Consider the following 21,248-nt stretch of genomic DNA (forward strand, 5'->3'; position numbering starts at 1 on the left):
GGTTCACAAGCTCCAGCAATGTGCTACTGGCTTCAGTACTCAACTCTGCAGCGAGAGCACGTGTGGGCTGACTTCTAGGGCCACCTCCAACCTGAGCGGCATGTAGCCATTTTATGGGCCTGGAAAATACACAAAACCCACAAGCCAAGGAAAAGGACAAAACCAGTAAGGACACCAAGTCAAGAGGAGCAATAGATAACAGAGGCAGAAAAGAGGAAGACAAGACACTGTAAAAGGGACAGTAGCAACTGTGAATGGGGCTGCTGGGGAGCACCCATCTACCAATCAATTGCAAGGGGGCTGGAGCTCTGCCAGAGTAGAGCTGAGAACTAGTGCAATGGCTTAATCCCAAACAGCTAACATCGATTCTCCCTTATTTCCAGTAACAGAGACCTACAGTTCAGGTAGCAGGTGGGCCCAGGTTTCCTTATTGGTCGTGGTTTTTGGCCAGGGTGGGGAGATTGAAAAGGATAATACCTTATTGTTCATGAAAGGTGCCAAACAATTATTAAAGGAAAACAATTGCCTTTAAAATCTGTGACCAAAATAATCAATCCCGTAGAGCAGAGAAGGAAGTGGGAAATACAGGATTTGCTTCTTAAGCACAGTGGGTAAAATCTTCACCAGTGCCTAAATCCCATGGAAAGTCAATGGTACCAAGCTGCTTTTGAGAATGTTACTTCCCCCTTATCTAGCCCCTGTGAGATGGAGGAGGGCACACCACTCATGGAGTGGTAGCTCTGGAATTGTCTTTAGTATGTAGCTGCGGTGACTGAAAGAAGCCAGCTCTTCTCTGGAGCTCACCACACTCCTCTCTTCTGACATATCAAATTCTGCACCCTGAGAGAGGTGTTATGATTGCTGTTCTGGCAGCAGAAGTCCAGCTCTTTTTAGAAGGCTAGGCTGACTTGGTGCAACTGCCAGAAACTTTTTTCTAAAGTGATATTGTTACTTGGCTCAGAACCTGGACTTACAGGGTACAGACAGAACACTAGGCCAGTCCCTGCAAAACAACTACATTTGTTCTTCCAGGGGAAGACTCTCCAGTCAACGCTGACCCAAGTCTCCTGGGGAAAGCTATGCCCCATTAAGAAAAACTTGCTACCAGTCTGCAAGCGTGGCTGCCATGACCATTGGGTTGAACGGGCCAAAGGTAAGTTGGGCAGGTCTAAGGAAATGTAAAAAATTGGAAACTAACCCAAGACCCTACTGTGGTGAAACCTTTGGGGGGGGGGAACTTTCTCCAGCTCAATGATGTAGGTGACCAGAGCTGACTAGCATGTGCCTTCACTGACTGAATATACTTAGTCACCTCTTCATAGAGTCCCTTGAAATTGAAATATGGTTAATTCCTCTTATATTGGTCATTTAAGGCCACTGAATATTATAGGGCCCTTTTGACACTAGTCAACACAACAGAGCCCCTCCTGGAGTGTGCAACTCGGGCCTCACAAAAGGAGTCTTCCTGGTGCTTAAGTAGTTTACACATTATGTTGGAGAAGGCTGGCCTGTTACACGGAGGGGCCGAGGACTCTTTAGTTTCCCCAAATTATTATGGGTAGGGATGTAACATTCTTCCAGCCCTTGCATTGGAAGACAAGTGTCAGAAATTTAGCATATCTGATTAGTTAGTCCTGGATTTGGCCCTCTTACTTAAGAACCATATTGATGAGAAGCTAGGAGCATGTGATTCTTCCTCCCCAGAGGACACCACCCTTTTCCAAACTACAATCATAATGTGGTTTGGCAAGTTTGATATTGGAGATGACAGAGGCCTTCTACAAAGGAATAGAACACTTAAAACAAGTTCTCTCCTTGGCCAATGTTTAAGGTTAAAAGTTAAAAGCAATTTTTAGATGACCGTCTGAAACCCCAATAAACTGTTTCAAAATCTAAAGTAATACCATATGGACTCACAAGCACAGATAAATCTTTATTGCCTTAATTTTGATTTTCAAAAATGAGCATTGGGTATTTAATATGTAGTAGCTTTATGTCTTTATATGTACAACATTACAACTGCATATTAGTATTAAATGAAGATAGTGATACTTTGATAACTCAGTGTATTTATAAAATGATTTTTTTTTTTTTTATCAAAATACACTTTTCACTAGGATAATAAATAAAATCCAGCCAAACCCACCTACACAAAGTTAAAATTAACTCCGGTAGATTTCAGTGTGGTACATCCTTCTTTAACTACTTTATTTGCCCCTTTTATCCCATCACTGATGCTCATCTTCTGGGCTAAGAAAACACTTATTTTCCCTCACTGTGGTGCGATTTCTCATTCCACATCATCTTCAGCCAAGCATTGTGCATTTACAATTCTCTGAAAAAAAAAACAAAACAAAACAAAAACACTTAATTATAAAACTGACTAAGAAATTGATGATTGAAAATACATAAACAAAAAGTTTGGCATACATTTGACAAGGATTTTTGGAGATTATAACTGGAAAATCAAAGTACTGTGCAATATCTGATAAAGTCAATGTCATATAAATCACATCTCTTATTAGTGATGCAGTAATCACTTGTGTGTACTGTCACTGTTCTCTAAGGAAACAGTGACTGCTGTTCCCGATCATTGAGACAGTCTATCTCCCATGTTTATGCCACCTTTCATCCCAACTGCTTTAGGAATTACATACATACAGCACTGAAATGCAGTCACGCATGGGCTGGAAGGTGGCAATCAACTAGCATACACAACATTGCACAACACAGGGAGAAGGAGAGCTAGTCATCAAGAATATGCAGCCAAACCTTTATTCTTCCAAGGAGCGCCATGTGATTTTTAGCATCCATGTAGAGCAGACAGGACCTCTATTCTTAACACATTATCCAAAAGAACCTGCATGGTTCTCAATCCAAGAAGGATATTTTGAAACTAGAGCTACAAGGAGTTTTAGCTACTTAGCCATCCAAGATACAAGAAGTTCAGTTCATATACCAATCATCTTCTAAGTTTAAGAGGGGACAATTTGCTTTCAGTTATATAAATTGAAAAACAAAGGTGTTAAAATTCTTGATCATGACACCTTCTTTTATTGCCTTCAGGCCTGATGTTCATGTTGTTTAGCTCACACAGACTGTATATTATAGCAATATGCACTGCGTTTAATTTCTGAGTATTTCCCTTATTAACCTGTATTTTTTCGGGGCTTAAACATGTAGAATCAAAATTCCCTTCAGGATTAAACTTGAAATGCCAGGTTCTATACTTGCAGGGAGTTTGACTAGATCGGACAGTGATTAGGAAGGGTTAAAATGGTAATTAAGATTTATTCCTCTTTTAGGTGTTGGGAGTAGGCACATTTGACACCACTACTCATAGCTACTCAAAGTGCAATGTTTAAAATTTATACAGAACTTACGATTTGTGTGAGTTTTGCAGAGTTTACAATGAGCAATGCCCACAACTCAGTATTGTTCTGACTTGCACGTTATTTAAAAAAGTATGTTCTATTGCAGAGAGCTGTGATATCCTTCTAATAAGATAAGCAAATATTTCCATTTTTCTGACACCACAGGATTGTTATGTCACGTGACAAAACATTCAGATGCATTTTCAGCACTGTATTATTAATGGTGTATGCGTATTAAAGATGACCAGCAAGTATTCTAGAAAACATTTTAATGTTTAGAAACAGGTCTTCAAAAGACAACCGTCAACTTCAGTTCCAGAGTGATGCACCCAGAGTGCATAATTCTGCAAGGACTTACAGAGATGACCTAAAAAGACTAAAAGCAGTAGTGGCTTCCATTACTTTGATGTGGTGTAGAAATGTTTTGTTTTTTTCCCTCATAATTATTTTATATTACCTAGAATATACATTTAAAACCACACCACAATAAAAGCTCCACCACTTACCTACCACGCTTACCCCCTGCCCCACGGGTATCTGGTAAGAGATGATTTGCTTAAAGGCATCAGAACTGGGGCAGATACTACAGCTTCAGAGTTGCTGATGCACAAAGAAAAGGGGACTCACTCAGTAACTACAGAGTTAACTTTTCCATTTCAACTTTACAATTCATTTTTAATCTATGAACACACAGTACTTTTCTCACACTCATTTTAAAAAAAGAGTCAGTGGAAAGGCACATTTAACATCTAAATGATGAATTTTTGTCTTCCCAGTGGAACCCATAAAATATCCACCTTCCATAAAGACCAGATAACTTCGGTGAAGAGTAGCTCCAATTATTTCCAATCCCCCAAAATGCAAGGGGGGGGGGTAAGCTTTACATACCTGGCTAATTGTTGGGAGCTTAGTCAGAAGCATCTGGAACACTGGTGGTGGAAGAGTCTGCTGTAGGACTTGTAATAACTGCTGTGGCTGTCCACACACAGCAATGGCATTTGTCAAGTGGTCAACACCCTTTTCATAGTCACCTATGAGACATAAGGTTTCACTTCAAATTTTGTCTTTGGTGCATTATGTTGCATTGTTTGATTTACGCTACCTCTCTACATCTACAAAGTAGACTGCAAATATTAACCCCTCACCACCATGTTGAATCTTTTAATCTTAAATTTTCATTTCTGTTGGCTAATTTCTTTAAAAGTTTAATTCCACTAATTTCTGCTAACCTAAAGTATCATCCAACTGTGATTCTTAAGTCTAACTACATATATACTAAATACAGAAAGAAATTTGTCAAGAATTTTCAACATAGTTTTTAGACATATCTATCATTTCACTGCTTCCATTAAGTGAAAGGGGTTTGTTAAACGGGGGTTCACATCCTAATGATATTATCCCAGAGGAAGCTTCATTTATTGATGCAAAGAGGAATTGAACTGCTACATTTCCCACAGGGAAGCACTGAAAATCAGTTTCAGAATTATTGTATTTTAAAGTAACATTTTGTCTGATGTAAATTGAAAAATATGTAACTTTTAAAAGTAACAATTTGAAAACTAGTTTCTCAAGGGAAGCAGATTCTTCCATTGTTGTTATGCCTCAAAATGGTAGCCTTTTATGTGATTATTTATTTTATATTATATTAGGTGAGAAGTTTAGTGACTGTTTATTTGAAATATTCAATATTGTGTGGGAAAGTGTTTATTCCCCATATTTTTCATTTCTCCCCAAAGAAAAGACTGCAAGTCTAGTTTAACTTGTACATAGATGCAGGATAGATGGGAGATGTGTCAAGAGAACTCCATGAGAAATTACACAAGGTGACTGTAGAAGAGAATATTAAAATGGCACTTTGACCTACATCTGTTAAAACAATCTTTGCAGAATTTAAAAATATGGCATATTAAAGCTCTACAAAACATTTTGTTAATGCTTCTATGTCAGGCCACAACACTCTTCTCCCTGCCAGACTGGAGAAGAATTCCTTTTATAGCTTTGCATCTTAGAGACTTTTGCAACAACCACCTTGTGCTAGTAATTCCTCGCCAAGCTGTATCTCTTCAAGGAAGAACTTTTGTACAGCTTCAGCATCTTTTAAATCAGGTAACTGTAATACAACAAACAACAACAAATTGGCAAGGTCTCAAAAAGCATCAATTAATACATAAAACACAAAAGAGCTGCAACTTAAACCAACATTGAATAGCTACACATTTGTAGAGGAAAACTGCAAAAATGGGTTTAAAAAGCAGTATCTTAGAATAGCCTGTAAATTAGAGATTTAGATCAGAGGTGGGCAAACTATGGTCCAAGGGACCCTCCTGCCAGGCCCCTGAGCTCCTAGCCCGGGAGGCTAGTCCCCGGCCCTCCCCTGTTGTTCCCCTTCCTCCGCAGCCTCAGTGTGCTGCGCCGCCACCACAATGCTCTGGGCGGCCGGGCAGCGCAGTTGCAGAGCCGCGGCCTGACCCAGTGCTCTGGGTGGCACGGCTGTAGTGCCGCCAGCCACCAGTGCTCCAGGCAGTGTGGTAAGGGGGCACAGGGGCTTGGATAGAGGGCAGGAGAATTCTGGGGGAGAGGGAGGGGAAAGATGGTCGGGGCAGGGGTGTGGCTAGGGGTTGGGGCAGTCAGGAAGGAGAGGGGAGTTTGGATGGGGCGGCGGGGGGCAATCAGGGGCAGGGGTTCTGGGGGTTTCTCATTGTGGGCTAGACAAATTATTTTCCACATTGCTCAATAGGGGAATCACTATTAGTAAGTAAAGATGTTATCAAATCCAAAACTTCAGCTAGAAACTTAACACTTCAGGTATTCAGAATGCATCTGACTGATCTGGTAACCTTTAAATCCTCAAATTCCTAAACAGATAATCCTCTGAGGAGCTGAGCCCCCTCCGTTCGCACTCAGCTCAGAGAACTGGAAGAGCACAATATCGCCCAGTATTGGCCCCTCATCTGTTACGCATAAGAGAACACAACCCCCACAGAAGGTTATTTATGGAAGCCAAAACAAACAAAAAAAACCCCACAACCCAACCAGTGCATATTGCAAGAGGGATGTTAGCGTTGGAAACAAGGACACAGCACCCTTTGAACAGATCCTGCTTACAATTAATCCTGATATAAACTAGACATTTTTCAAAACAGGACAACAGAAATGAACACAATATTACCTTGGAAAGCCCTGCTCTCTCTTTGGCAAGCTTCTGTTTCTTCCTTCCTGTAGATGAAAATATCATAGGTTTAATTTATAATGATAAAATAATCTTCTGTTTTTATTTTAAAACAGTGAATGGTCCAAAGTTCTTTTCAAAATAAGGAACTGATAATTACATGTACTAAACACTCATGGATGAAGGATGCAACCCATGCCCACAGCAGCATATCAATGAACCTACTACACAGGTGGCAACTGAAAAATCCTTTAGCAAAGGAAATTGCTACATTTTTAGGATGAATTATATTCTGTGCAGTTCTTTCTCTTTGGAGACCATCATGTTTTAACGGCCATCCATCCCCTACCCCAATCAGAGGCATTATGGAAAGCACTGGGCATACAGTCTCAGGAAGGATGGGTTCTTCTCCCTCTGACTGTGCTATGTACTACAGAAACCGTACTGTTGGTAACTCCTGTTCCATGCATGCCTGGCCAAAGAAGAGAGAAGGGAGCAAAGAATGAGTAGCACAGGATTATGACGTTAGGGGCTCAGGATTCCTTTACATATGCCTTTGCCTTCATGAGCAGCAGAACAGTCTGGTCTTCAAATCAAGTCAGCCTAACCTTGAGTCAAGTTACCTCAGTGAACAGCCATTTAAATATCCTTTTGGGCACTCTGCATCTCAGGTAGCTTATGGGCTGAAGAGGGCCCACTGGAGAAACATCACTAGCCACAAGCCCTCTCTAACAGATAAGAGTTAAGGGTAGGCTCAAGTGAGCAGAAGACAACAAAATCCCAAAATAATGTTAAAGTGAACAGAGTCTGAGCAACTAAAATAACGGTTGGGAAAGAAATGACATTTACACGATCATCAGGTAGCATAGGAATACAGAAGTCGATTTAGGGCCTGTCTACACTAGAAAGTTGTACCACTATACCAGTATGGCACAGACAGTTCAAAATAGCACAACTCCTGTTGTGGTCAATGCAGTTAGGGGTATAAATGTGCTTTATATTAGTATAGCAATTTCTGTGTGGGAAGAAGAACAACTTTCATTGTGTTCCCACCCTTAACTGAAACAGTTATGCTGAAAAAAGTTTTTACAAGTGAAGACCAGGCCTTAATAAGTGTATTAGATCACTGGACAGTGAACAATTAGAGGTTGGCAAAAAATTGCTGATCATATGGGACATTAGAATACATGTAAGCAATTCCTCTAATGGCCAAAAGGATGTTTGGAATGGTAGATGGTCCACACTATGAAAACATCTGCAAACCCTTGCACCAGTTGACAATTTAATGTATGAAAAACTGGAGATCTACAATTAACATTGTTCATGGAAAACATTTATAAATTTCAACTTCTATCAAAATGACACCTGCAATACTATCCTGATCCCTAAATTTCCATAACACATTTTAGACTACTATGCAATATTGCAGATGGAGAAATACAAGTAGAAAAGATATTTGCAAAGAACATTTTGTCTCTAAATCTACCACTCAAAACAATTTATGCTTGAGAAATTAGTGTTCTCTCTCAGTTAACTCTCAATTTCCTTGATTTGCATATGCAAGTTTAGCCTGAGACTTGATTTACAAGGAAAGCAATTTTAAAAGGCAAATGTAAAAGGATCAAGAAAAACATTTAACATCTCTCTACCCTCCACGAAAATACATGCAGCAGCTGAAGTGCATTCAGCATGAGTACAGCAGCTACTACAAAACAACTATTTCCAGGGCTAACCACTTTGTAAGTTCAGCATTCAGAGATCTGCTCTTAAGGAAGAAAAACTTTGGTTTTAGAATCTCCTGTCAGAACAGGAAAACATCTACATTTTAAAATATCTGTTCATGATTAATCATAAGTAGGGGAGATGTATTTTATTCTAAGCCTGGAGAAGAACAGTCTTTAAAAAAGGAATATGGAGAAGATGCAAAAGGTAACTCTAGGTTGTTATTGTCTGATTATGCCATTTTAAAAAATAAGATTACATTTTGAGCCTATTCTTGGGATGCAGAGATATTTTCCAGTACTTACTGCTCAAATTATACTATACAAGTAGTCCTCAGATAAAAGCCATTGGGACCTAGAATTGTTCAGGCCAGTTCCAAAAGTTAATGCCATCATTTCTTCTAAAAGATTTTGCTTCAAGTTTTTAAAAAAAGCAAGCATCAGAGAGCCAAACCAATGTTTTTAAATACATTACACACACCCTTGCAGAGGCATTTTGAGGCCTCTGACAGTTTCAGAGCCCCAACCTAGAAAGCTCACAGATCTACAACATAAATTCACTGGTTACAACAATTATAGAGAACCCTAACAAATGATTCTAGAGAATGTTCGTGAATTCCTTCGACACCTGTTTGCAGCAGCAATCTTAAATTATTCTTGGAGCAGCAGACAGGAGTATGGCTTCAGGCATGATAGCAAGGAGCAAAGTAATTAGAAAATTAGGCCTTGGAAAAACTCTCCCATGCAAACCTAAATAGAAATGAAAGTTTCCATCCATTCTAAAAAACCAAAATGATATTTTTTACTATATGAAGTTAAGGTTTATAAGAGGGCTTTGGGTTAACACAGAAACCCAAATGCTCATCTTGACTGTCTACTTTCATACAGAGACAAGGTGCGGGAAGTAATATCTTTTATTGGACTGACTTCTGCTGGTAAGAGAGACAAGCTTTACACAGCGCTCTTCAAGTGTGGCAAATGTACTCAGAGTCACAGCTAAATACAAGGTAGAACAGATTATTTAGCATAACTAGTCAAAACATTTCAAGGCACTATTCAAGGCTACTTAGCTGTGAGACTCTGAGTACATTTACCAGACCTGAAAGCTCGTCTCTCTCACCAATAGACGTTGATCTAATAAAAGACATTACCTCACCCACCTTGTCTCTCCAGTATCCTGAGACCAACATGACTACACAACACTGTATACTTCCATACAGAACTGTTGTTTTGATCAGCATTTGTGACCCAAGAACCGCTGGGTGCCAACTGCCAAAGGGCACTGAGGTATACAGATCCTTGGATTCACCCCTCCCCTCCCCCCCCCAAAAAAACCCAGACCTCATGTAAGGACCCTAATGAAAGCCTGTGTCACATTAGTCATCAGGGAAGAGGGATAGCTCACTGGTTTGAACATTAGCCTGCTAAACCTAGGGTTGTGAGTTCAGCCCTTGAGGGGGCCATTTAGGGATCTGGGCCAAAAATTGGGGATTGGCCCTGCTTTGAGCAGGGGCTTGGACTAGATGACCTCCTGAGGTCCCTTCCAACCCTGATATTCTATGATCACAATGTATATATGCTGAAAATTATGTTCTTGTAGTTAAAGACGGGTCATTAAAAGGCAGATTACCTTGAGGCAAACTTCTACAGACAGGAGGTGGGAGACACTTATCTTCCTGGTGAACCATTGTGTATCTTACAATACATCTGAAGAAGTGGTTTTTTTAACCAACAAAAGCTTATGCCCAAATAAATCTGTTAGTCTTTAAGGTGTCACCGGACTCCTTGTTGTTTTTACAATAGAAGTCTGTCAGCATACGGCCTCAAATGATAAAGAAGAGCTTAGACATCAGAAGGAAATTGACAGGAAGAGGTAAACAGCAGGGGATGGGGGGTGGGGGGCGACTATTTTCAAGTGAACATCAAAGGTCTGGTATATCTGGGGGTGCAGAGACACACTGGCATTCCCTCAATCAGCCATCCTGGCTGAAAACACTGGGAAAAGGACTTGGGGTGAGCTATCCTATAAGAAAAAGATGGTCTTGTGAATTAAATTTAGGCTCTAGGAAGCATGTTATGACTTTGTTTTATATGTAACCATTTGTTTCCAATATTCATTTTTACTATTATTTGAATATCTTCTTTGAAAATACATTTATTCTGGTTTTCCCTATAAATAGATCCAAGTGCTGTGTGTTAAGTGGAGTAGTGAATCTTGCTAGCTGATGTGTACTATTCCTTTTGGAGTAGAGAATTAGGCTATATCTGCACTATGCACCTTTTAGCGACACAGCTGTGCTGCTAAAAGGTGAGAAGCATAGCTGCTGTTTGTCAGCAGGAGCTCTCCCACCAACAAAGCACTGTTCACACCAGTGCTTTTCATCGGCCAAAACTTTTGTCATTCAGGGTGCGTGTGTTTTTTTCACACCCCGAATGACAAAAAAGTTTCTTCGTTCAGGTTCCAGTGTAGACAAAGCCTTAGAGAGTTCTGAGAGTGTTCAGGGGAACAGGGTCTGGACACTCTAGGGATGCTTGGAGGTTGGTGTGTGCCTATTGCTAACCTGTACAGAGAGAGCAAGGCATGTTTGCATATTCAGAAGCTGGTGGAATTGGGGAGCTGATGCACAGCAGGCAAACCGCAAGACTTTCTCACACTAAGGACAGGTGGTACCAAAGTACATCACAGCATCCAAGAACCATTTCCTAAAATATAGCTTCAGGGACTAATGCTCCAAATGCTTACCGCATAAAATTAGTGAAGTAACCCTGGAAATGAAAGCGTAGACAACATTTCTATGCCAACCAATACTTGGGACAAGAAACACTGAAGTCAAGTAACCAGCAAATTTACCTATATTATAGTCTCACTTCAGTAATTGAACAGAGAATAGATCTGACACAGCAGCTTCCAACAGAAATTAATCTAAGCAAGATCAAGAGACTATCACTTTCAAACACTGCATGAGAGTTCAGTGTGCCAGTCACTTTCAGGATCCATGGGCAGTAATGCACTTTTTTACAGGAATCTGGCCTATTTATTTTTGCTGTGGCCTTTGATTCCCAGATAGTTTCCTTAATACATGCCAGAAAACAGAATAAGATATAACAGTATAACTGGGTTGGCCAATGAAGTCTTGGTGTCCTGTCCCCCTCACCACTCAGTATTTGACTATTCATTGCCATGTATATCCCTATGATAGACAATCCACTTGTGTGTGGTGCTTCCAGACAGATACATTTCATCAATGTCTAGTATCATGGAAACCTAAAAAGGTTATATTTGTTATCTTTGGATTGCATTAATTGTTAAGATCTAATGCCTAAGTTCTGTCTAATGTCTACACGAAGCAGTCATGAAATTCTCCTGCTGTTTCTCTACTACGAGCACAGTTCCACATGGTGGGAGCACCAATGCAGACCAGCTACTGCATTTTGACCACTGTTTTGTCTAACAGTTCTCAGAGCAGGCCTAGTCAACAGTGGTAAAGACAACACTGATCTGTGTACACCAGGGGTCTCCAAACTATGGCCCGCGGGCCGGATCTGCCCCAGGGGTTCCATTTGTCCGGCCCTCCAACCAACAGGGGAGAAGCGAACAGCTGAGTAGGCAGCCAAGCAGGCAGGGGGAGGGGCTGCCGGCAGCAGCTCGGGTAGGTGGGTGGGTGGGTGGGGGTAGCTCAGCTGAGGTGTGCAGAGGGGGTGAGTGCCCTTAGGAGCCAGTGTCCCCCCAAAAGGGGAGCCAATTTAGGGGAGAGTTGCTGCTGCAGCCGAGCAGGCACGGACCCCTGCCTTAGAGTAATAATACAAGCCAGATGCTTAATTACATCTCCAATAAATGGAGTAAAGAAGATGAAAATTAACAATTTCATAATGGTTAAATTTTAACTACAGCACTAATAGAACCAAACAGTCCCAACCAACAATGAGAACCTGGAGCTTCTCTTACCAAAGTACAGCCAAACTTTCAATCCTTTGTCATTTTCTTCAGCAGAGCAGGCATGCCTAGCAGGCACAGGGAGAAGGGAGCAGGCACACGGCAGAGCAGACCCAAAAGGGGGAGCCAACTTACAGTACCTGCATCGATTAACCTTTATACCTGATTTAGAATTTAATGCAACACTGACACAGTAGTGTTGTTTTTTTAACGATTTTGCACATATTTAATTTCTTTCACAGTTGCTTCGGCCCGTGAAGCCCCTTCAAAAATCTAATATGGCCCTTGTCTCATAAAGTTTGGAGACGCCTGGTCTACACCAACACACACTGTTACTAACACCTGTTGAGCTGTCCTGGTACTAGAGAAACAGTGGAAGCCACAATGGAGAATTTCAGAAAAACCTCCTTATCAATAAGGCCTTACAGTCAAGAGCCACAGTCACATCAATATATGCAAAGAACCAGAAGAGGTTCTGTATTCTGATGCACTTCATATGACATTGTAATTGAAGATGCAGATGGGTCAAATGCAATGGAAGTTATCAGTCTGTTTACACAGGATTAATAATTTACACTTATGTAAACAAGTTTCAATAGAGGATCTCAAGAAACTTTAAGGCAGATGATCTAATAAAATGAAATCTCTATTATGAGTTTAAATTTGTCTTGAAAGCTCCATTAAAGACACTTGTCAAGTCACTAGCAGCTTCATTACTCGAGCATCCAGCTGGTATTTTTAGTAGTCAATATTTCTGCAAGGACACTTTGCAACAGCCAACCTCATTTCTGCCAACTGCTTTTTTAAAAATAGCTGACAAGGTCATGATTAGTACAGAACTGGATTTATTTCAAAGTCAACTTTCCCCATTACAATCAGAAAACAGTGGGGGTTTTAATCCAAATCCAACAATGAATAATTTCTATGACAGATTAAAAAAATATGCAAACAGTATTTTTATGGTCCCACAAATCAGAGCGGGGGCTGAGGATGCAACAATAGTACAGCAGATAAATGGATGTACAACTGTGTTACTTCAGCATGAAACTCTACATTTTTAATAATATCAGGTAAATATCCACTTTTCAAGATTTCTGGCTGTTGACCTTTCAGTCAACGGTAGTTTGGAACTAATGACACATCTGAACTATAAATTTACATTGGCATAACTGAAAAATCCACAATCCTGAGTGATGCAGTTATACTGACCTAACCCTGGGTGTAGAGTGCGGAGGGAGGAGCTCTCCCTTTGGCCTAGTAGTGTCTCCACTGAAGTGCTACAGCAGCGTTTTCAGTGTAGACCTGCCCTTAGTAATACCAAAACGATGGCAGATGGGATAATCAGGCCCAAACTCTCTCATCAATGATATAGTAGCTATCTGGCACTTGCCAATATGAACAAATATATATAACATCTCAGTACATCAGAAAGATGACCATACATAGTACAAGTATACTTGGAAATAGACCAAGTTATTTTAGAAGTAAACATTAAACTTAAACAGTCAAACAATTCATTAAGTTATAAGATTGAAAATTGGGAATAAAAGAAATGAATACAAAGCCAGATGTGCAGAAGTGCACTATTGTAGCAATATTACAGATGGTTCTTGCACAGAGAAACCAAGTTACCTGCCCATACACTAGGTAGATACAGCTTAATACATGCTGCTTATCTGGCTTGTTGTCTATGAAAGCTTGCCTATGAAATCAAGGAAAGCATGCTTTTGCCTGTAAATTAGTGTTTTATAAATTACATGTGACAATCCAGGCAGGGCTACTTATTGATTATGATAGTCCATATATAAGAGTGTTAAATCTTTAAGGATATTTTAAAATCCAAGATTTAGGTTGTTGAGTACTCATGACTACTTTGACAGAAGAATGTAAATTATACCTATTTTTAGCATAGCAAGATATGGCTGTACTCCTCTCTGGCAAAAAATTCTCTTCAGTTTAGGAATGCTACATATTCAAGATTCTGTGCAGGGATTCTCTGACTCTTGACTGGCACACAAAGGTATCAGATCTGAGGAGTGGTTTATAAGTAACTTCCAGAACTCAAATTTACAGAAAACTACTCTCTTTCCTTTAAAAGCATAACTCAATTACATTAGAGCATTTGATCTACTGTTGAAGATGTGAAATAACAAAGAGCCACAGGAAATTAGCTCCGCATTTTGGATAGATCTTCAGTTTTTTCTTGCATTCATTCTTATTCTGGAAGCTATGGCAATAAAGCTACCAGAGGGGTTTGAGAATGCAGTAGGTAACAGCAAAATGAGCAGGCTCAGAGCCCTTGGGTGTCACTACTTTCCTCACTCAACAATTTCTCAAATCAAATTGTATGGTTTTATCCCCTTACCTCATGAAAGCATTGAAACTGCAGCCAGATAACGCTATATTACAGACACGCTCACATTTTCAGCCAAATTTGAATAAAGGAGGTGCTGTGTCAAAGGCAAGATTCCAATTCGAGGATTTAAATTTATTTAACAAATAACTTATGCAGACCACAGAAATATAGTCAGATAAAAATAATAGAATATCAGAGCTGGAAGGGACCTCAGAGGGTCATCTAGTCCAAGCCCCTGCTCAAAGCAGGACCAATCCCCAATTTTTGGCCCAGATCCCTAAATGGCCCCCTCAAGGATTGAACTCACAACCCTGGGTTTAGCAGCCGATGCTCAAACCACTGAGCTATCCCTCCCCCCGGATTCTCTGGTGCTAGAAAAAATTAACCATTCAGATCCAGCTAAATTTAGAGAAAAGGATAAAGCAACTCCCCATCTCTTTCACACAAATCACCGTTCACCTCAGGCAAACAGAAGAGTAACCATGAGCAACGGCAACTTCCCCAGCCTATTCTTTTTGGTCCTCCCCCATGAGTGAGACACCCCTGCACCGGTTTTGCATCTGAAAACTTCCCACCCTAACGTTTTACAAGTTGCTTAGCCTACTTTGATGTGCACATCTAGTAACCAAGGAAACAGGGTCCCACGCAGGGAGGTCTCAAGGAAAGTGGCGTGGATGGAGAAAAGACAGTCAATCTGGGACAAGACGCAGCTCTTCACCCACTCCAGCAATTTACGGCACGCAGGACCTTCAGACCGCCTAGAACGAGTTCTGGGCAAATCGACCAACTCACACGGGCTGGGGGGAGAGTCAGCTTCCACGGGGATGCGAAGAGGCAGCAGAGCACGCCCGGTGCAATGCATCAGAGCCCAGCTAGGGCCGTGGGGAGAAGACAGAGGCAGGGAGGGAGCCCCGCAGTGCGGGATGGGTGCGGAGCTGAGACTTTCCACGGGGAGGGTGGACCCGACAGCAGAAACAACGTGTGTCCCCGTGTCCGTCCCCCTCCCTTGGGGAACTCCGGCACGCGCGTGGGGCGGAATCGCCAGCGCGAGGACAGGTGGGGCCGGTTGGGAGGGCGCGCGCGAGGCCTATAGGGCGAAAGGGGGTGGGATCCCGGACACTCACGCTCCCGCAGCCGGTTCTTGAAATTGGGGTCGCTCCGCCTCTTGCGGTCGAAGTAAATGCAGTAGCCGATGAAGAGGGCCCCGCAGAGGCCCGCGGCGATGGCGCTGGTTTTACCCACCATCATCATCCTGGCTGGCACCGAGGGAAGGGCCCCGCTGCGCCAACCCCCGAAGCCGCGCTCTGCTCTGCCTTACGCGGCACCGCACGCTACCCAGCCACCACCTTGAAGCGGGCGAAGAGAGAAAAGACCCTCGCTTCCGGGTGAGACGTCATCGACCCGCGCCAGGGATAGCTGTCTGTCTACGTGCCTGAACGGGACTCCCTGACTGCGCATGCGTGAGAAGCTCGGTGCCGTTCTCACCGACGCGCTCGTTCCCCTGCCTTCTCACTGCGCATGTGCGAACGATGGCGCTCCGTGCTCGTAGCGCCGCGAGGCGCGCGTGCCAGAGCCTGGGTGCGGTCGGGGCTGGGAGAAGCTGCTCCTCCCGCACGTGCCCAGGCGGCCGCTCCAGCGTAGAGCGGCCCGGCCAGTGACCCCCGGGCAGGGCGGGTGCAGCCCTGAGCTCCCCGGATGCGGGCGGGCGGGCCGGCGGGCCAGGAGCCCGGCCTCCCCGTCTCCGGTCACCGCACTAAGAGGCGTTTCGCAGCGAGGAGCGGGAGCGTCGCCTGTCTCAGCGACATCCCCCTTCCCCCTCGGGGCTTAGATGCCGCGCTGCCAGGCACCTGCAAGCCTGCCCGGCTCCGGCAGGGCTGAGCAGCCCACCCTGCGCCTCGGCCGCCTCCAGCGGGTGGTCGTTTGCTGCGGATCCGGGAGAGAGGCATGGGCCAGGGCTGGAGCCCAGGGTACCGGGTGCTGCACAAACACAGCAGAGACAGCGCCTACCTCAGGGGGTCATGGTCCTCCCCGTGCAAGCTAGGAGACAGCAGGTGGATACTGACAAGACAGGAGCGGAAGGAAGCACTGAGCCAATGGTAGGTAGCAGGCTGGGTCTTGTTCTCAGCTCACCACTGGCCTGGCTTGCCATTTTTTTGTCAGTGTCCCAGGCCCAGCAAAAGAAAGTTTTAAGGTTGGATTAGAAGGAGGCCAATATGCATACTAACAGCTATTTAGAGGGTGCTCTCAGGTGGGCAGTGGAGGCTATTATAGGCCATTTCTCTCTAGCATGTAATTACTGCACACCCATTTCAACAGCCACATAACATTTAGAAAGCCAAAATGAAAGCCCCTTGCTAAGGCTGAAGATCTGAAAATGCTTGATAGGGTGATGGAATTACTTTTTGACCCATGATCTTCCCAGGGTAGAACTGCAGTGCCAGCTTTTTCCACAGGACATTATTAATCATGTCTATTACATTAGCATGTTGGGCACAACCAAAAAGGAAGCCCCATTGTTGGAGGCATTTTACAAGTCAGTCAGTCCCTGCCCTGAGTTTACAACCTGTCTGTATTTTCCACTGAATGCATCCGATGAAGTGAGCTGTAGCTCATGAAAGCTTATGCTCAAATAAATTTGTTAACTTCTAAGGTGCCACAAGTCCTCCTTTTCTTTTTGTCTCAAACTAGCCATTGTTGAAGCCTAATCGCTGCTCTTCCCTGCCCCAACTATTAGATCCATCATCTGATTGATTTTAAAAATAGCCTGTTTCTAATCAGATACATGCTACATTTTAGTAGCAGTTGTACCTTTAGCAGAGGGTCACTCAATTCATACCTTGAGTTTGTAGCCTGAGTTTATTGCACCTTGCATTCTGGTTCTGCCACCACAAGCTCCCTTTCTGCCACTTTCCCATTCCCCACTATTTCAGGGACTACTTGATATTCCCCCCAATCTTCCCACAGGGTTTTGTGTGTTCCCCAGTATCCCATCTTTCATACAGGGCCTGCCTTTTCTCACCAAAACTCAAGGCAATTTTTGCAGTCTTACACCCAGCCAGCATTACAATTCAGCTGCTAAAAAGAGAAGGGAGTCATTGTCATTTAGAAGCCAATCTTGCAAAGTGATGAGCACCCTCAATTTACACTGAAAGTTTTGGGGATTAAGGGCTCTCACATGATTTTTCATTGATAGGGCTCAGCCTTGACAGGCATATTTATAACAGAGAACATTTAGGCCTGTGTTGGTGGAAGAGTGTCTCCTGCCGCCATAGCACTGTGCACACAACCACTTATATTGCTCAGGGGTGGGTTTTTTCAAACCCTTGAGCGACAAATTTCGTTGATATAAGTGGTGGTGTAGACATGGCCGCAGACGGATGTAAAGACAAGACCAAAATGATATACTTTCCTTAAGCAAAATATGACTCAACTTGTAGTACACTGCTGTGTATAGATCCCAAGTAAGTGTTTTCTCCAACACCCCTCGTTAGTCTGATATATAACTACAGAACACACTTGCTGCAAGTTAAAGGAACATTGTCAACTTGAAATATAGTCCCCTTCATATATGCATTAAAAAGTAGTTTCAGATACAGTAGAACCTCTGAGTTATGAACACCAGCGTTACAAGCTGACCAGTCAACCACACACCTCTTTGGGAACCAGAAGTACGCAATCAGGCAGCAGCAAAGACAAGAAAAAGAAAAGGTAAATACAGTACAGTACTGTGTTAAATGTAAACTACTAAAAAGATAAAGGGAAAGCTGCATTTTTCTTCTGTGTAGTAAAGTTTCAAAGCTGTATTAAGTCAATGTTCAGTTGTAAACTTTTGAAAGAACCACCATAACATTTTGTTCAGAGTTACGAACATTTCAGAGTTATAAACAACCTCCATTCCCAAGGTGTTCGTAACTCTGAGATTCTACTGTACTATGCGTTGGATTTTCAAAAGCACCGAATTGACAAAATTGCTGCCATTGAAGTCAATAGAAATGTTACCAAGAGGAGTGGGCTGGCCAATACTGAACGCTTCTAAACCCACATACCCAGTTTCTGTGATTTTAAAATATCACTTTCCTAGTTTTTCTAAATGTTTCCTCCCCATTTGCTCCATGCAACACTCCACAAAACAAAATAAACTGATTTTACAGGAGAAAGCTGTGAAAATGGACTATGCAAAGGATGATTAGAGTTAATGGAAAGACACTGAAACAACTGGTAATTAAAAAGAACATCCTGGCTCCAGGACATCAAATAAGGAGAGAATTTCCCCACCCTGATTAACCATGATTCACTGTGAACTGAAAGAGAAGGAAAAAAAGTAGAGGAATAAGCCTTTTGAAAGGAGGTTTGAAGCGGAGGGTTTTTTTATCCAGAACTTGGATGACAGGCTTGAAGCAGGAGGCTGGCTATGAATGCTGGATCTCTCATATAGGTAAGTGCTGTGCTGGGGCAATAGGTAACTCTGATCAGAAAAGAGATTTTATCTGATATGAAAGTGAAAAGCCTGTGGTTCATAGAATCATAGAAGATTAAGGTTGGAAGAGACCTCAGGAGGTCATCTAGTCCAACACCCCTGCTCAAAGCAGGACCAATCCCCAACTAAATCATCCCAGCCAGGGCTTTGTCAAGCCAGGCCTTAAATACCTCTAAGGATGGAGATTCCACCACCTCCCTAGGTAATTCATTCCAGTGCTTCACCACCCTCCAAGTGAAATAGTTTTTCCTAATATTCAACCTTGACCTCCCCCACTGCAACTTGAGATCATTGCTCCTTGTTCTGTCTTCTGCCACCACTGAGAACAACCTAGTTCCATCCTCTTTGGAACATCCCTTCAGGTAGTTGAAGGCTGCTATCAAATCCTCCCTCCCTCTTCTGCAGACTAAACAAGCCCAGTTTCTTCAGCCTCTCCTCATAAGTCATGAGCCCAGCCCCCTAATAATTTTTGTTGCCCTCCGCTGGACTCTCTCCCATTTGTTTACATCTTTTGTGTAGTGGGAGGCCCAAAACTGGACATAATACTCCAGATGTGGCCTCACCAGCGCCGAACAGAGGGGAATAATCACTTCCCTCGATCTCCTGGCAATGCGCCTATTAATGCAGCCCAATATGCCGTTAGCCTTCTTGGCAGCAAGGGCACACTGTTGACTCATATCCAGCTTCTCATCCACTGTAATCCCCAGGTCCTTTTCTGCAGAACTGCCGGTTAGCCAGTCAGTCCCCCACCTGTAGCGGTGCATGGGATTCTTCCATCATAAGTGCAGGACTCTGCACTGGGCCTTGTTGAACCTCATCAGATTTCTTTTGGCCCAATCCTCCAATTTATCTAGGTCACTCTGGATCCTATCCCTACCCTCCAGTGTACCTACCTCTCCCCCCAGTTTAGTGTCATCCGCAAACCTGCTGAGGGTGCAATCCATCCCATCATCCAGATCATTAATGAAGACGCTGAACAAAATCAGCCCCAGGACTGACCCCTGGGGCACTCCGCTTGATACCAGCTACCATCTGAACATTGAACTATTGATCACTAGCCGTTGAGCCCAACGATCTAGACAGCTTCCTATTCACCTTATACTCCATCCAATCCATACTTCTTTAACTTGCTGGTAAGAATACTGTGCTAGACCCTATCAAAAGCTTTGCTAAAGTCAAGGTATATCACATCCACCACTCTCCCCATATCCACAAAGCCAGTTCTCATCATAGAAGGCTATCAGGTTGGTCAGGCATGACTTGCCCTTGGTATGCCCTCATATTTTGCTTATGAATCCATGTTGACTGTTCCTGATCACCTTCCTCTTCTCCAAGTGCTTCAAAATGGATTCCTCGAGGACCTGCTCCATGATTTTTTCAGGGACTGAGGTAAGGCTGACCAGTCTGTAGTTCTCAGATTCTTCTTCTTCCCTTTTTTAAAGATGGGCACTGTATTTGTCTTTTTCCAATCATTTGGGATCTCTTTCGATCACCATGAGTTTTCAAAGATAATGGCCAAATGGCTCTGCAGTCACATCAGCCAACTCCCTCAGCACCCTCGGATGCAGTGCATCCAGCCCCACGGACCTGTGCATGTCCAGCTTTTCTAAATAGTCCTTAACCTGTTCTTTCACCACTGAGGGCTGCTCACCTCCTTCCCATACGGTGCATTTTTATGTTTATTTTCTGTGTAACTTGTACGTTTGCTTTCCCTTCATCTTTGAATCTGTAGTTCTTCTATCAAATAAACTTTTCATTCATTTATATTTCAACCAGGTCTCTGGTGTGCAAATTGTATGGAGGGCATATGGTAAAGTAAGCTGGTTTCTGGGGGCTGGTTTCATGCCTCAAGGGTGATGAACCAGAGGGAAAAAATACGAGTCTGGTAGGTAATTAAGAACTTGGGGAGGATGTATTTGGGGAGACTTGGGACAGTAAGGACTGTTGGTGTCATCCTGCAAAGCATAATTAGGCTAGTGAGAGCCAGGGTGAGACTTTATGCTTATGGATTGGCTACTAGTGTCAGGAATCCAAACCATAGCTGCACAGCACAAACCCCCAAGCTTCCAGGGCAGGCATTGACTGAATCCCTTACTGGGCTTGGAGGTCCCCAAATTATCAGTTACGGAAAATTTTGTTTACAAAAAATTAACTGCATTATTGTTTCAAAGGGTCTGCTTCATAATTTCTTTCCCCTTGTCTATCTCATTTTGGCTT

General features: G+C 42.9%; 1 protein-coding gene and 1 non-coding gene across 2 annotated transcripts; both read right to left on the reverse strand.

Annotated features, from left to right (window-relative positions):
* Nucleotides 1-1,920: 1,920 nt before the first annotated feature.
* Nucleotides 1,921-15,947, reverse strand: TOMM20 (translocase of outer mitochondrial membrane 20). The gene is made up of 5 exons (XM_073338133.1): nucleotides 15,679-15,947; nucleotides 6,544-6,590; nucleotides 5,403-5,484; nucleotides 4,263-4,405; nucleotides 1,921-2,335 (listed from the first exon to the last, which is right to left on the reverse strand). The coding sequence occupies exons 1-5, from the start codon at nucleotides 15,803-15,805 to the stop codon at nucleotides 2,291-2,293; spliced, it is 444 nt and encodes a 147-aa protein (XP_073194234.1). The 5' UTR covers nucleotides 15,806-15,947; the 3' UTR covers nucleotides 1,921-2,290.
* On the reverse strand, nucleotides 14,327-14,464 carry LOC140909842 (small nucleolar RNA SNORA14). The gene has a single exon (XR_012158378.1). It is a non-coding gene; the product is annotated as a small nucleolar RNA SNORA14 (small nucleolar RNA).
* Nucleotides 15,948-21,248: the final 5,301 nt, after the last annotated feature.

This window comes from Lepidochelys kempii, chromosome 3, assembly GCF_965140285.1.
Source record: "Lepidochelys kempii isolate rLepKem1 chromosome 3, rLepKem1.hap1, whole genome shotgun sequence".
Lineage (NCBI taxonomy): Eukaryota > Metazoa > Chordata > Testudines > Cheloniidae > Lepidochelys > Lepidochelys kempii.